We start from the raw sequence: 14,564 nt of genomic DNA on the forward strand, positions 1-14,564 counted from the left end.
CCAGTTGTAACCACAATTCATTCAGCGCCGTCATAACTTCAAATGGTCACTGAATGAATGGTTGTATGTTGAGGACTGCTTGTATATATGATTTATTTTCATACATTCGCAGAGACAGTGAAGGAATAACGTGTTTGAGATCTTCCCCTAAGTCTGATAATCATAAATCTAGACAATCACAAAAACAATTGTAGCTTAGCCTATCTTGATTATTATTTTTTTTTGTATGTACAAAGTGTTCCATGTGCAGAGGAAGCATCAAAAGAAAATTCCTTTCTTGTGATTTAAAATGTTATAGGTCAGGACAATGGTGAACTTTGTGTATTTCTAAATATTTGTTAGATTTATATCCCACATTTCATTAAGGAGCTTGAGGCTGTGTACACTTTACTTTTTATATTTCTAACTGTTATTACATGCTCACACCCCATCCCCCCTCGCCATCTGAATTCACAGTTTAGGAATCAAGTAATATGATCACCTGTCATTTGATCTGATCTATGATTTGTTCTGTGTGGCATTGTTGGTTGCTCTTAGAAAACAAACTTAGGTTGGGTTTGATAATTTGCTAAGCCATAAGGTGGTCTGTTTGATTTGGCTTAGCATGTTATATTAATGCAGTCATTGTGGCTTATTCAGCAGATCATGATTGTAACAAATGATGGGTTAGTGCAGAATTTGAACCAAGTGTTAATGCTCCAGGTTTCAAATCTAGAGGAAAAACATCTCTGTCTTATGTCTCCATAGTAACTAGATTGGTTGGGGCCATATATGTATATAAATAAGTTACCACAATTTTAGTTAGGCCCAGTATAGTAAAATACTTCATTAAAAAGCATTAATTGTGGAACTTTTCCTACTTTTAGTCTATTTAGATGAGGGATAGTTTTTTGTTTTTTTTAATTTAGCCCTAAATTATTGTGTATTAAGTCAGTAGTGACAGAATTCTTCACAGGACATGGGAAACAGGAATTATATAAGCATTTGTACATGTTGTATAATTACAAAGCATTATTGCCGAAATGTTATTACTTGATTTGATGCCATCCTGACCCATTTAATTACAGAAGATCCCACTTGTAGTGGGACTACCTTACAGCTACGTTTTAGAGTATAGCCTTTGTTTGAATAAACTGTGATTTTATCCTTTTTTCAGAGAGAATTTGGCGAGAAGGAAACAATGAAGCAGAAACAACTTGATGAAATAAGAGATAAAAAAATTGGACTTGAAAGAACCATTGTCCTAAAGTCAGACATTCAAAATAAGAAGCAGCTTGAAGTGAAGAATCTAAAACAGGAATTACATCAGCTTGAAGGCTCCTCAAATCGACTCCTAGAACTGGATCAAGAACTTACAAAAGCAGTAAGGCTTGGTTAACAAATTATATAAAGGATAAACACAGATGTTTGCATCCATAGTTTTTGTTCTAAATACTCTCTAAATAAATATTTCTAAAACTAATTCCCCCTAATTTATTTTTTCCAAGTAGGAAGATATTAAAAGCACAGCTCCCCCACGCATGCCACGTCGTCAACACATGAGAGCAAAACATTCTCCCTCCTCAAAAAATCCCATCTTTTCTCTTTCTCCAAACATTTCTCTCTCAAAGTTGCTTTGCGTTTTTGCTTTCTAGCTGGCTTGCTGATTTCTTCAGGTTTCTTATTTCTTCAACTTCCCTTTCCATTCTTCCTGTGCTTGCTGGCTAACTAAGCAAGCACCCCCAGGGCTTACACACACAAAAAAATTACATGGGTCAAATTACCCTGTTAACTGCAGCCAACAATCTGCATATAACGAGGAGTTAGGAACCTGAACGAATCCATTGCTTTGCCTCTAACATGCCTTTGCTGACAAAGAAGCTTGCAGGGAAACTGAAACTGCATATAAATTTGGTTAAAGTTTCCTTGCAGATCTGTCCATCATTACTGGAGAGACATTCATAAATGGAGGGGTAAGGCTGCAGTCCATGTTGTCAGTTGTATTCTTGTGTACATTTTTTCAGTGCCTCCATAGGACTATCTTGCATTTTGCATGTAGTCATCCCCACACCTAGGGAGCAAATAGGAATGTAGGAGCAAATAGGAATTAGTAGAATCCAATTATTAATAGCACAAACTCTCCATATTTAGGCTTAGTCAAAATATGCTATGAATGCTCTCTGAAAATGCTGCTGGAGGGATGTAACCAGTTACAATCACAGAATGGTGCATGCTGCTCCTTCTGTGGGCATCCTCAATCTGCATCACTCTTTTTGAGGAAGTGCAGCCCAGTTCAAAATAGCCTACATATTGAGACTCCCCATGATAGTGAAATGTGAAGAAGATGCTACCAAAATAGCCACTTATTTATCACCTTGTTAAATGTCAGATTCAGAACAGAAGAGGCTATTTTGGAATAGCCAAGAGTAGGAATATCACCTCAAACTGCACATGCAGGTTCTCTGTATGTGAAACAAACATCAGTTTGAGAAGGGCACAGTTAATGTAGCCCTTTCTCTGAAATGACTGCTTTCTCTATGCAGATTCTTTTTCCATAGGCAGGTGCTATTCCCAGGAGTCTGAAATAGTCCAACCAATTTATTTTACTCTTTCAATGAGAAAAGGAACTAATGACTGAGAGACATTTTCTTCAGCAGCTACAAAGAATATTCTGTATCGCTAGGATTAGCATTAATTCAGTGACTATTCTAGTCTGTTCATTAGAATATGTGTCCCTAAGTGGAGGTAAAAATCTGCTTCCTTTTATTTCTGTTTAGAAACATGAATTAGTTGAAGCTGAGAAAAATTGCAACGTTGAAACCCTAGAAATGGAAATTAAAGAACTGCAAGGAGAGAAGGCAAATTTGGACAGTACTCTTTGGAAACTGGATAAAGAGATGGAACAACTGAACCTGAATACTACAATTATAACCCAAATGGATATGCTAAAGAAAGATAAAGTAGTGTATTTTCTCTGACACTCCTAAATGTGCTGGAAATATATCACAGATAATGTCAAAGTTGCATTAAAATAACAGTTAGTTCAAATGTAATGCTAGACGCATCATTTGGCACTACACAGATAATTCATACTTCTATGAAGTAGCAAACAATGTTTATTTTAAAGTAATGAGAAACAAATACTCAGGGCCTTTAAAACTTTATTTATGTAGTTTACTATTAAGTCTGAGCTAGTGCAGTATTTACCGAATGAGAAATTACTTTCTTGCTTATAGGCGATCTTTCTCACTGTTTCTCCTTTTAAGGCTGACAAAGAAGACCAAATCAGAAAAATTAAATTTAGACACAGTGAAGAATTAATCTCCTTGTTGGGATTTTTTCCAAGCAAAAATCAGCTTGAAGATTGGCTTTACTCTAGACTTAAAGAAATTAATCAGACAAGAGACAAACTTGCCAAGCTCAAGTAAGTATTAATTCTGTTTGATGCAGTAATACAGTGTGAGGATTAACATTAATTATGTATGACTCACTTTTTGATGCATTAGTACAGAATGCAGTCTATAACATGTTTAAAAAATTGTACTTTGAATTCCATTGTAAATTAACAGTGGTGTACAGTGGATTGCCTTAAAAGGGGGATTACTTTCAATATTTTTGTCGATCCTTTCAAACAAGGACCCAAAGCTGCAAACAAGTATTAAAAAAAAGCATCTGAATATATCCATTTAAAAGAATGAAAAAGTAAGAACAAAACATTTGAACCTGTGTGAAAAGCACAATAGCATTCAGAAGCCTATTTTTAAAACGCCTGCTGAAACAGATTATTGTAAGTTGCCTGTTGAAAGTTAAACAGTAATGGAGGCTTCTGGGGCAGAAATGGCAAACTGAAGATGGAGCTGATGACCGTGGCATAATGAGGAGCTGGTGAGTAGACTGGCTCTTCGTAATTCCTCTCCAGACAAGGAGAGGACTTGAGATTGTCCTCACGTGCTCCAGACAGTTGTTCCTTGGAAGGAGATCGCAAGACAGCAGTCTCTGGTGGTTTAGAGCTCTGTGAGATAGGAGTAGCCATCTTACTCAAACCGTGGTAAGAGCCTTTAAAAGGATACTGGGTTTGCATGCTTCCTTTTCTAATCACTTTCAGAAATTGCTTGTTAACTGCTTTTCAGCTGTTAGGAACCTTTGGATTGACAAGTTTTACAGCACCAGTTCAGGTTCCTTCAATCCTTAGTGAAAGAAGTTTTAAATACAAGTTTAAAGACTAAAAAAAAAATCTGGAATAAAGAGCGGTGATTAAAACTTTGACTTTAGAAAGTAACAAACAGGCTAATGGTCCAGGTAAATTTGAAATATGATTTTGGAATTAATTATAAAGAATCCTTCCCATGGGAAAATGCTTTTGTTTTGAATTTAAAAAAATAGTAAGATAAGACCTTAAAAATTGGACACTACAGGAAACTAGGAGGAGCTAAAGATTACAATTAAAGGAGAAGAACACTCAAATTTGACTTACAATTAAAGAATGAAGCAAAATATTTTAACATTGGACATATTGAAGGGTATTTTTGAACAGTGGACCCAGAAGTTCATTTCAAGAGTGTCTGCCTCTCTAGATAGATGTGTCTTGCCACAAAGTCCAACAGAGAGGTGGGGGAGGGGGAAATATGTAACTGGTCTTTGGTAGATCTGAGAGTTAAGTAGATTTGTTTGGGTGAAGGCAGATCTTAAGATACTGCAGCATGTGGTTGTTTAGATCTTAAAATCATAACAGCTTTGATGGAGGAAGTAGGCAAGACAGATCCAGGGTAGATGGGAGTGGAGGGGTCAGACTTGGAGTGGGGTAGTGTGGCAGCTGTGCGAGACAGGTTTGCTGTTTGGGTTACTGAATGATAGAGTAGGCGGAAGGATTTTGACCATTGGGTTTATTGTAAAATTTTACCAGTAGACATGGTTGGGAGGTTTATTCTTTGCCCTTGTAGCTATAAATGTGTACTTCTTATGATATTTGATCTACATATAATTTGAATAATTATTTGTGGGTATTCTCTCTTAAATCAAAGTATTCAGATTATAAACTCATTTGGAGGTGAAAGCATTAAAAGCTTGTTTCCTTAAAAGCATGATTCTTTAGGTTAGTTTATGATAATATCCAAATTATCATAAATTATGATTAAAGTAAAACCCCAAACCAAGATAGGAACTTAGTTTACAAACTACAGCTGACGCTAGAACTAATTATATTTCTTGATTCATACAAGATGGAAAATTGTGGTTGAGATAATTGAAAAAAGTGAACTTTTTTTTTGTAATGATAGAAAAAATTAATTTTGTAGTTGTATTTATATTTGCTGCAGAAGAAATGGGAAGCCTCTTTCTATTTCTTTTTGTTCTCTTTTTTTCTTTCTTCTTTCTTTCCTCCTTTTACTTTTTATTAGTTTATGTTAGTTTTTATGTTCTTTCTAAGATTCTTAATAAAACTTATAAAAAAAAGAAAATTGTGATAGTGGTATCCTGGAAATTTAGCAAGTCACTGATGTGCTGAAATAGAGAAATATACAAACTCATAATACAGTACCACTCCTACAGATGGTGAATTCTAATATTGTCTGAACTAAACCAGTGTGAGAATCTTGTCTGAAGGCCGTGCACACCTGCCAGAGCAATCTAAGTAACAAAGAGATAGATAGAATTGCTTTTAATTGATGAACATCATTTAGTAGGCAGATGCCCACCTGGCAAACATTTTTTAAAAGCATCCTTTTGAAAAGAGCCAGAAAATCAAATCACTTCAACCATTTTTTTTTTAAAAAATCCTCACTTCTGATTATTATATTTATGTTTCAGCAAACAACTTGTTTCAGCAGAGCAAAACAAAAGTCATATTATCACTGAACTAAGGAAAAAGGAGGAGCAGTTGTCCACATATGAAGAAAAGCTTTTTGATGTCTGTGGAAGTCAAGATTTTGAAAGTGATCTTAATAAACTGCAGCATGAAATTGAAAAATCATCCAAGCAACGAGGCAAGTTTATATAACTTCTTCCCACTCCCATAGGATACATCTGATTCTTTCTTGTATACTTGTTTATATCAGTAACTGGTAAGCTTCAAAATAATACCAGGAGCTGCATTCATAGTAGAGCTGGAAGTCAGAATAGAAAAAAGGGCAAAGCCATGATGTTTCCTCATTTTAGGAGGTTTATACAACAGTAACGCTGAAACTGAGTAAAGATCCAACGAAGTGTGCAAGTTACCATCCAATATTCTTGTTAAATGTAGGTGCTAAAATCTTGACCAAAACTTAGCATGGAGATTCCAGTATATACTTCCTTCCATAGGAAGGAAATACTGCATAACAACCTGGTAAACCATCAGGTTAATGGTCAGTCAATTAGAATAAATCTAATTGTGCTTCCTACTGGATCACAGGAATCTGTGGAAATTTGTAAAGAATGGGAATTTGTCCACTGTCTGAATAGGTATGCTGAGGAAGATAACTTTGTGAATAGTTTATATAGTTTAAATTGCATTGCACAGATTAACATTGGTATAGATAGATGGTTAAAAATGCCTACAAGTTTATGGGGAACAATAAATACAGTTAAAATGAGTATCTCTTCTAGATCGATACATATTTTAAGAGGAATCACTATGGCATTTGCTGTCTGGTATCTTAAATAGATTAACCAGTAGCTAATTTTTATCAGTGTAAAAATTGTATCAGAATGACCCAAATTGTCATTCTTTAAACGTAGGCTGTCATACAGGGGAGGGGAATTTAACTTTCTCAATTTTAGCTATATAAGTGTGCTTAAATCTGCTTTTATGAGAAATAAGTAGAAACCATTGTGACTACCGTTAGAAGGTTATTTTTGACTCTTTTGAAAATATGCCAAATGCTTGGTTTTAATTTTAGCTGACAGTTACTTTTTCTCACTCTAAAGACAAGAAGATAAATTTGGAAGATTGTGGGATGAAGGTTTAAATTTGATACTGGTTCTCATGAGAAACTGACCTTTTAGGATAACACTAATTTAAAAATGGTGGATAAAATCTTTTTGGGGAGAAATTGAGCAGAAAAAGAAATTAATATTATAGACCATCTGATTATTAGAATGTTTTTAAAAGCATTTGAGCCACTGTAAAAAGAACCTAAATTGTATATGTTGTTGTTCATCATTTTAGGCAATCAAACATTTGTTGAGCTCTCAATTTGAATATGCATTGGCAGTGTTCTGAAATTCCTAAATTATTTGGCATACTATAAATTTTGGGATAGTGTAATCCCACAATTCAGTTATATAAACAACGGAAGAGGAACTGGTACCTATAAGGAACTTTAAGCATGTAAGGATAGAGGTGCAGCAAAGGAGATTACACAGGTAGTCCTCAGTTGATGACCATTTGCTCAGCAACCAGAGTTGCGACAGCACTGAACGAGTGGTACTTATGACCGGTACTCAAAGTTCCAGCCATCCCAACACCCCGACAATCATGTGATCACTATCTGGGCACTTGGCAACCAGCTTGCATTTATGTTGGTTGCAGTGTCCTGTTGTCATGTGATGGCCGTTTGCAACCCCACAAGCAAAGTTAATGGGGAAGCCAGCAGGGAAGGTTGCAAGTCACTTGGGTAAATTTCCTCCACCTTGCAGCAGCCACCCCCGGCTCCACTGTTCTTGCACCGCACCTCACTGGCCTCTCCTGCACCCAGCAGCAGTCACTTGCCTGCCTGTCAGCCTGCTTGTGAGCCACCTGAGACTTGCAACTTCCTGCCAGCTTCCCCACTGACTTTGCTTGTGGGAAGTCACAGGAAGTTGTGAGGAAGTCCTCTCTTAACGATCCACGATCCTCACTTAACAACAGCAACAGGGAGTGTCTGGATTGCCATTGCTAAGTGATGCAATCATACAAAATCATGCTTTATGACTGCATTGCTTAATGATGGAAATTCCAGTCCCAATTACCGTCATTAACTGAGGACTACCTGTAATGTTCAACTGGAAGGAAATTGCAACCCCAGATGTAAAATCTTGGATTGAAGAAATATGCTGGCTTTCAGCCTTTGAACTTTTCCTTTATACACACAATGGAAAGACTGGCCAATTCACGTGGTCAAGGTTTAATTTGTTCAAAAAAAGCAGGGTGTAGATGTATGTTTGTTGGAAAGGGAGATAATATCTAATTGCCTTTATATTTGTAAGATTGTCTTGCATTCACCAAGAATATGGTACTGGAAGCAGATTGTTTTTTTCTGTGTAATCTTCTCTTTGGGGGAAGGATCTCATTGGCGCCCTAAAATGGCCCTCATATACACACGAACTGAATTAGAACTTCATTGCCATCTGGATTTTATTTTATATTTTTATCTTCTATTTATCTTTATATTTAATGTATTGTTTATGGTTTTATTGTACTTCAAATCTTACTTTTACTGTAAACTGCCCAGAGTCCCTCCTCTGGGGAGAGATGGGTGGTGGCAAACTTTGACAAACAAAGAAACAAATTTTAAATTCCAGGTCCTTTGACTTTTGGATAAACATGACCCCAAAAGCATAGGGTCAGATGTTGCATTTTTTCTTCTGTCGTATTTATCAACATCATTAAGATTTGTGTGATTATATTCACAATTATTCTCCTCAGGATGATTATCAATACCATTCATGTTAGGTTCATTGTCACTGGCAGTAAAATTAGCATTAAAATTGTAATAATGAACAGGATGCCATCATTGTGTACATTTAAGCCTGCCTGCCTGCCCCTATCTGTTTTCTGTCACAGTGTGCCTTGTTGAATGGAAGCAGTACTTCTTGCTATGAACAGAGTTGATTTTGTATTTTGGCGAAAATTTTCCTTTAAACATTTAATATTTGACTTAATGCAAACAGCATTCATAGACAATGTAGAATGGGCTTAAGTAGCAGGAAGGATCAGTGGGGAACCACATGGGGATTGTGAATTTCCCACCCCTGATTTACACCATTTTTGGCAACAGTGAATAGTAATGGTAGCTATTCTATCATGTGATTTTCTAAATTAGCATAAAGTTTAAATTTCCCCTCAAGTTTTTCTTTACACCCCTGAAGCACTTCAAACTTTCTAATTTTTATCCAGTGCTTGTTGATACATTTTATATGGGGTTAAATCAGGTTTATGTTTTTACTGTTTTAGCTTTGCTGTTCATATTTGCTTTGATTATAAGTTCCTTTGGAGTTTTTTTGGTGGACAGGTACAAGTTCTAAATCATTAATAAGAAAGGTTAATCTCTTTGCCCAAATGAATTTGAAACTTGATAATTGATAAAATTATTCTGTCTCCCCTCCATCTTACGAAAACATTTGTTCTTCAATACAGCTATGCTTGCAGGAGCCACAGCAGTTTATTCACAGTTCATCACACAACTAACAGACGAAAACCAGTCATGTTGCCCGGTGTGTCAGAGGGTCTTTCAAACAGAGGCAGAACTGCAAGATGTCATAAATGACCTTCAAGCCAAACTGCGCCTTGCTCCAGACAAACTGAAGACAACAGAATCTGAACTTAAGAAAAGAGAAAAGAAACGTGATGATATGATTTCTCTGAAACCTGTTAGGTGAGGTGGGAATCACAATGTTCTATGTTGTAGGAAAGACTGTCATTTGATATGTGCACATTAAAGGGGTTTGCTGTCTTTTCAGGCGGTAGCATTCACTATACTTCCACCATAAAAAAATACAGTGGCTTAGGTAATGAGTTGCCCTTCTAGGAACAGCAGCTGATTCTCTTTCTCTCAACAGCCGAGAGCATCAGTGGCCGTGTGGCTGTGAAGGGTCCCCCAAATATTTGGAGGGCAGAGTTGGCTCAGGAGAAAACAGAAATTGCAGGTGGAAACAGGACTTAGAGTAGAGCTTCAGCTCCCGCTGAATTTTGAAATAACTGCAGCCAGTAAAACCCTTAATAGCTATTTGTCTAAAGTTGCTGCCAAATCTTCAAAGCTGATTCCACAGAGTTACAACCTGGGTATAATCAAGAGGTGTAGGACAGCTCCTACATCAGCCAAAGCTCCATTCACAGTGGCAACAGGGCTCCCCAGGAATACTATTGAGCTGAGACTTATTTCCAGATTTTAAACTTGTTCTTCCAGAAGGGAGAGGACAGGCCACATTTCCAGTCCCTCCCTATGGTACATTCCATATAGTATGAAAAATTGTGAAGAGATATTTTATGTAGAATGATTGCCTACTTACAGTAAGGAATCCAAGTACAGTTCTACTAAGTTGACTTTATGACTGTTAACAGGAAAGAAAATGTCATGCTTTTTATTTTGTGTTTCTACAAAGACAAACGGTATCTGAACTCCAAGACAAAGATATACCTGAGTTAAAAAACAAGCTACAGATTCTTAACAAAGAGATTCAAAGCCTTAAAGGTGATATAGAAGAACAGGAAACCCTCTTGGGCACTATCATAGCAGAGGAAGAAAGTGCCAAAGCATGTCTGCAAGATATTACACTTATGGAAAGGGATCAGGTAAGGGAACTTCTTACTTACTGTTAACAAGGAAGTCTTACTGCACACAAAACCTTTCTTTACCACACCTCACATGTGAAGTGGCAAAGTCTGTTAGAAAATAATGTCTCTTCGTTTAGCTTTTGTTTCCCAAATTAAGTCACATAATGGGAAGGAAGTCTTGAATTGGGGGTGCAAGGAACACCTGTATAAATGTGCCATGCGTATCTCCAATAGACATTATGGAGCCTAAAATATACTACAGGTAGTCCTTGACTTACAATGGCATTTGGGACTGGAATTTCCATTGCTAAGTGATGCAGCCACTTAGTAACAGCAATCCCTGCAGTCCTGGTTGCCATCATTAACTGAATCCCATGGTCGTTAGGCGAGGCAACTTCCTGCCGGCTTCCCACAACCAAGTCTGGGGAAGCCAGCAGGAATTTGCAAGTCCCAGGTGGCCTGCAAGCAGGCTGGCAAGCAAGTAAGTGGTTGCTGCCAGGTGGAGGAGGGTGCAATGGGGTGTACAAGGGTGCATGGGGGTGTGTGAGGGAGGTGCAGCGAAGCTTGGGGAGGAAGCACCTCCCTCACACAAGGGCATGAGTGGCAGGGGAGGTGTGACAAGGCTCAGGGAGGGTACAAGGGGGTACGTGGAGGCACGAGCGGTTTGGGGAGGTGCAGCGCAGCAAGGCTTGGGGAGAGTGTGGGGGCGAGGGGGTGTATGAGGGGAGCAGCAAGGCTCAGGGAGGGTGTGCAAGGATGTGAGGGAGGCACAGTGAGGCTCAGGGAGGGTGAGCAGCGGTGGTGCATGAGTGACGGGGGAGGCACAGCTTGGGGAGGGCGCGTGAGGGTGTGAGGGAGGCGCTGCATGGCTTGTGTGAGGGAGTGCGTGAGTGGTCGGTATGGTGTGAGCGCAGAGGGGCTGGGGAAGGGTGCACAGGTGGGGGAGACTTAGACCAGTAACTTGTGACCTTCTCTGCCTGGGGAAGCTGGCAGGGAAGGTCGCAAATGGCAATCATGGGATCATGGGGCTCTGTAACCAGTCGTAAGTGCGAGCCAGTTGCCAAGTGCCCAGATCATGATCAAGTGACTGTGGGGGTGCTGGGATTGCTGGAACTCCGAGGACTGGTTGTAACCACCATTTGTTCAGTGCCGTCATAACTTTGAACGGTCGCTGAACAAATGGTCATATGTCAAGGAGTACCTGTATTAAGCACTTCAGGATTCTCAGCATTTTCTTACTATTTTTCAGACTGATCTAAAGGATGTTGAAAGAAAAATTGCTCAGCAGGCTACTAAGCTCCAGGGAGTGGATTTGGGTCGAACTCTTTTGCAAGTGAGCCAAGAGAAACAGGAAAAAAAACATCAGTGGGATACAGGTGATGACATAGAGTTGACCGTGTTTTCATAACTAAGACTGTGTTTCTTACTGTGTGTTTCTATGCGAAATGTTTAAAGTCACATTTTCAAACTTAATGGAATCATGGAATCATTTTTCCTCAAAGAAGTATTCAAAAGAAACAGTCCACTATTTGTTTTAAGAATTGTTGTATTAAATTAAAAATGGGAGGAGGGAGTGATATGTGTGTCACCTTGAGCTCTTGAACAAAAGGCAGGATATAAATCAAAGAAACAAATACTTACAAGTGCACAGATAAAATTAAAAGTTATCCTTACTTTCATTGATAAAAATTAATATTATTAACAAATATTATTGAGTTTTCTTAATTCAAATATAGGAAACTCTTATAAGTCTCTATTTCAGAAAACTGGATTTTTTCCTAATTTTTGAAACTTTTATAAGAGCAATTTCATAGCATAACTTTAAAGTTCTTTTTTGTATCAGGACGTTAAATTAATTATGAAGTATAATGTGTATATCAAAAATTATTTAGGTCATTAAAATTCCTCATGTCTCAATTAAGTGTAATAACTACAACCTAAATTTAATCTTAAGGTATCTTTAGTAATTCCTTTTTCCAAAACCCCCCCTACAGTATCCAGACTTTCATCGGAATAAATATGACAGTTGTTAATCAAATTTTCCAGTGTGTAGTCTTTACCTGAAGTTTCCTATATGACAGCTAACGATAGTATCATAGTCCACGCTTAATGTGGTAGTCCACGCTTAATGATTGCCGTGTTTAGCGACCATTCAAAGTTACAACGATACTGAAAAACCAAATTTATGACTGGTCCTAACACTTATGACTGTTGCAGTGTCCCCACGGTCACATGATCGAGATTTGGATGCTGTGCAGCCGGTGGGCTTGTGAACTACTGTCACAGCATCCCAGTTCACATGATCACCATTTGCATGCTTTACAGCCAGCTTCTGACAAGCAGAATCAATGGAGAAACTGGCAGTTGCGGTCATGTGATGTCTCGCTGAACAACTGCTGGTGATTCGCTTAACAACAGTGGCAGAAATGAGGTTGTAAGCCTGTCGTGGTCACTTAATGACCATGTCGCTTAGTGATGGAGTTGCTGGTCTCAATTGTGGTCATTAAGTGAGGACCACCTGTAGTACTATTCTAAAAAGAAGCAAAGCCTAAAGTATGACTGTGCAGCACTTTGGATTTGATGTCCAAAACATTCCCTGGGGAGCGCCAGAGTACAAGCATTGTGTCTGTCTGCAACTCCTAATAGCAACCACATCTTTTCTTGGGAGGGCAGCCCTACTTTAAGTAGCTAGATATATTTGTGCCCACTTTGAGGCACTGCACTTGCTAATTCAGATTCAGACACAAAAAGGTGCTTTCGAACATGTGGGCACACTTACATAGGACTTGCCTGTAACTCCTTAAAACAGCCACAGCCTTTCTTAGGATTGTGCTGCAGCTGCTGAGGGCAACTGTGTGATCCTGGAAAAGAAGTCGCTGCTTTAAGGAGTCGCAGACCAGGTGCCCCACATGCTCTTTTTGCCATCATGGCTTATAATACTTTAGATCGGATTTCATCAAATTTAGATGTACGTTGTATTCTTTCCTAGCTTACTAAAAAGTGCCTCCCTTTCATTTGTGTGCAGTTACTAGCAAAATCGAACTGAAGCAGGCACTTAAACAAGACCAACAAAATCAAGTCCAGAGTTTAAAGTGCACAGTGAATGAACTCAAAGCTGAGAAACTTCAGATTTCCCATTGCATGCAGCGTCGACAGCAACTTGAAGAACAGACTGTGGAGTTAACAACTGAGGTGCAATCTTTAAACAGAGAGATCAAGGTAAAAATGACTAACCAATATCAGGGCTATCATGGGTTTTCTCCCTTGTTTCGGTTTTGTTCAGCTTTATACATTTTGTCAAATATTGCAAGACTGTAATATGCATCTGTAAAGACAAAAAGCAGATTTCTAAAACAAAAAGGACATAGTCATGTGCTTTTTTTTTCTTTTCAGGAAGCAAAAGAGCAGTTACTTCCTTTGGAAACAACTTTGGAAAAACTACAACAAGAAAAAGAAGAGTTGTTGAACAAAAAGAGCACAAGTTACAAAATAACACAAGAGAAGGTTGGCTGCTGGCCCTGAGTTGGTTTATATATTCTTGTAGGGAATTTATTTTCTAGTTAAAATCTGTCATGTCACTGTTTTTGAGAACTGCAACTTCTAGATCAGTCCTAACATTGTGTCCTCCAGTTAAACTACAACTCAGGTCTGTTTCTTGTCAGTTTCACAATTTTTTAAGTGCCTGTCTTGATTTTCCCTTGTAGAAGCCCTCGGCCCCAAACTCAGCCTCTGGGCTGAAGTGAGCTATTACATTCTTCCCATTTTTCATACACACAGAGACTCTACTCTGAAAACTACAGCCTTGGCTACAGCCATTGCCAAGAATGCATGATTGCAAAAATGCTGCCATGTTGTTGCAGCATCACAACTAAGAAGAGGCTTTTTAATATAAACAGAATGCATGTTACCTTCAAAAGAGGAAGACTTCCCCCCTTATAACTTTTTGTATCTTGTTTTACAAGATAAATGCACACAGTGTATATTTAAAAGGGGGGGCAGAGAGTGGGGTTGCTGACTATTTTGTTTTTCTTTTGCATGCATTGGGGCAAGGGGAATTTTGTTACGGGGAGGGTGGGATATTACTTGTGTGTCTCCTGTTGGTCAGCTGGCGGGAGAACTGGTTAGTTCTCTACTT

General features: G+C 38.3%; 1 protein-coding gene across 1 annotated transcript in view; it reads left to right on the plus strand.

Moving 5' to 3' along the window:
- The window catches only part of RAD50 (RAD50 double strand break repair protein), a 45,971-nt gene that overhangs the window by 13,487 nt on the left and 17,920 nt on the right, over positions 1 to 14,564 (plus strand). Inside the window, exons 10-18 of the mRNA XM_063292333.1 lie at positions 1,157 to 1,363; positions 2,757 to 2,939; positions 3,246 to 3,403; positions 5,785 to 5,960; positions 9,293 to 9,530; positions 10,258 to 10,447; positions 11,679 to 11,805; positions 13,455 to 13,648; positions 13,823 to 13,933. Coding sequence (XP_063148403.1) covers positions 1,157 to 1,363; positions 2,757 to 2,939; positions 3,246 to 3,403; positions 5,785 to 5,960; positions 9,293 to 9,530; positions 10,258 to 10,447; positions 11,679 to 11,805; positions 13,455 to 13,648; positions 13,823 to 13,933 — 1,584 coding nt within the window. The remainder of the gene's footprint in view (positions 1 to 1,156; positions 1,364 to 2,756; positions 2,940 to 3,245; positions 3,404 to 5,784; positions 5,961 to 9,292; positions 9,531 to 10,257; positions 10,448 to 11,678; positions 11,806 to 13,454; positions 13,649 to 13,822; positions 13,934 to 14,564) is intronic.

This window comes from Candoia aspera, chromosome 2 (assembly GCF_035149785.1).
Source record: "Candoia aspera isolate rCanAsp1 chromosome 2, rCanAsp1.hap2, whole genome shotgun sequence".
NCBI lineage: Eukaryota > Metazoa > Chordata > Lepidosauria > Squamata > Boidae > Candoia > Candoia aspera.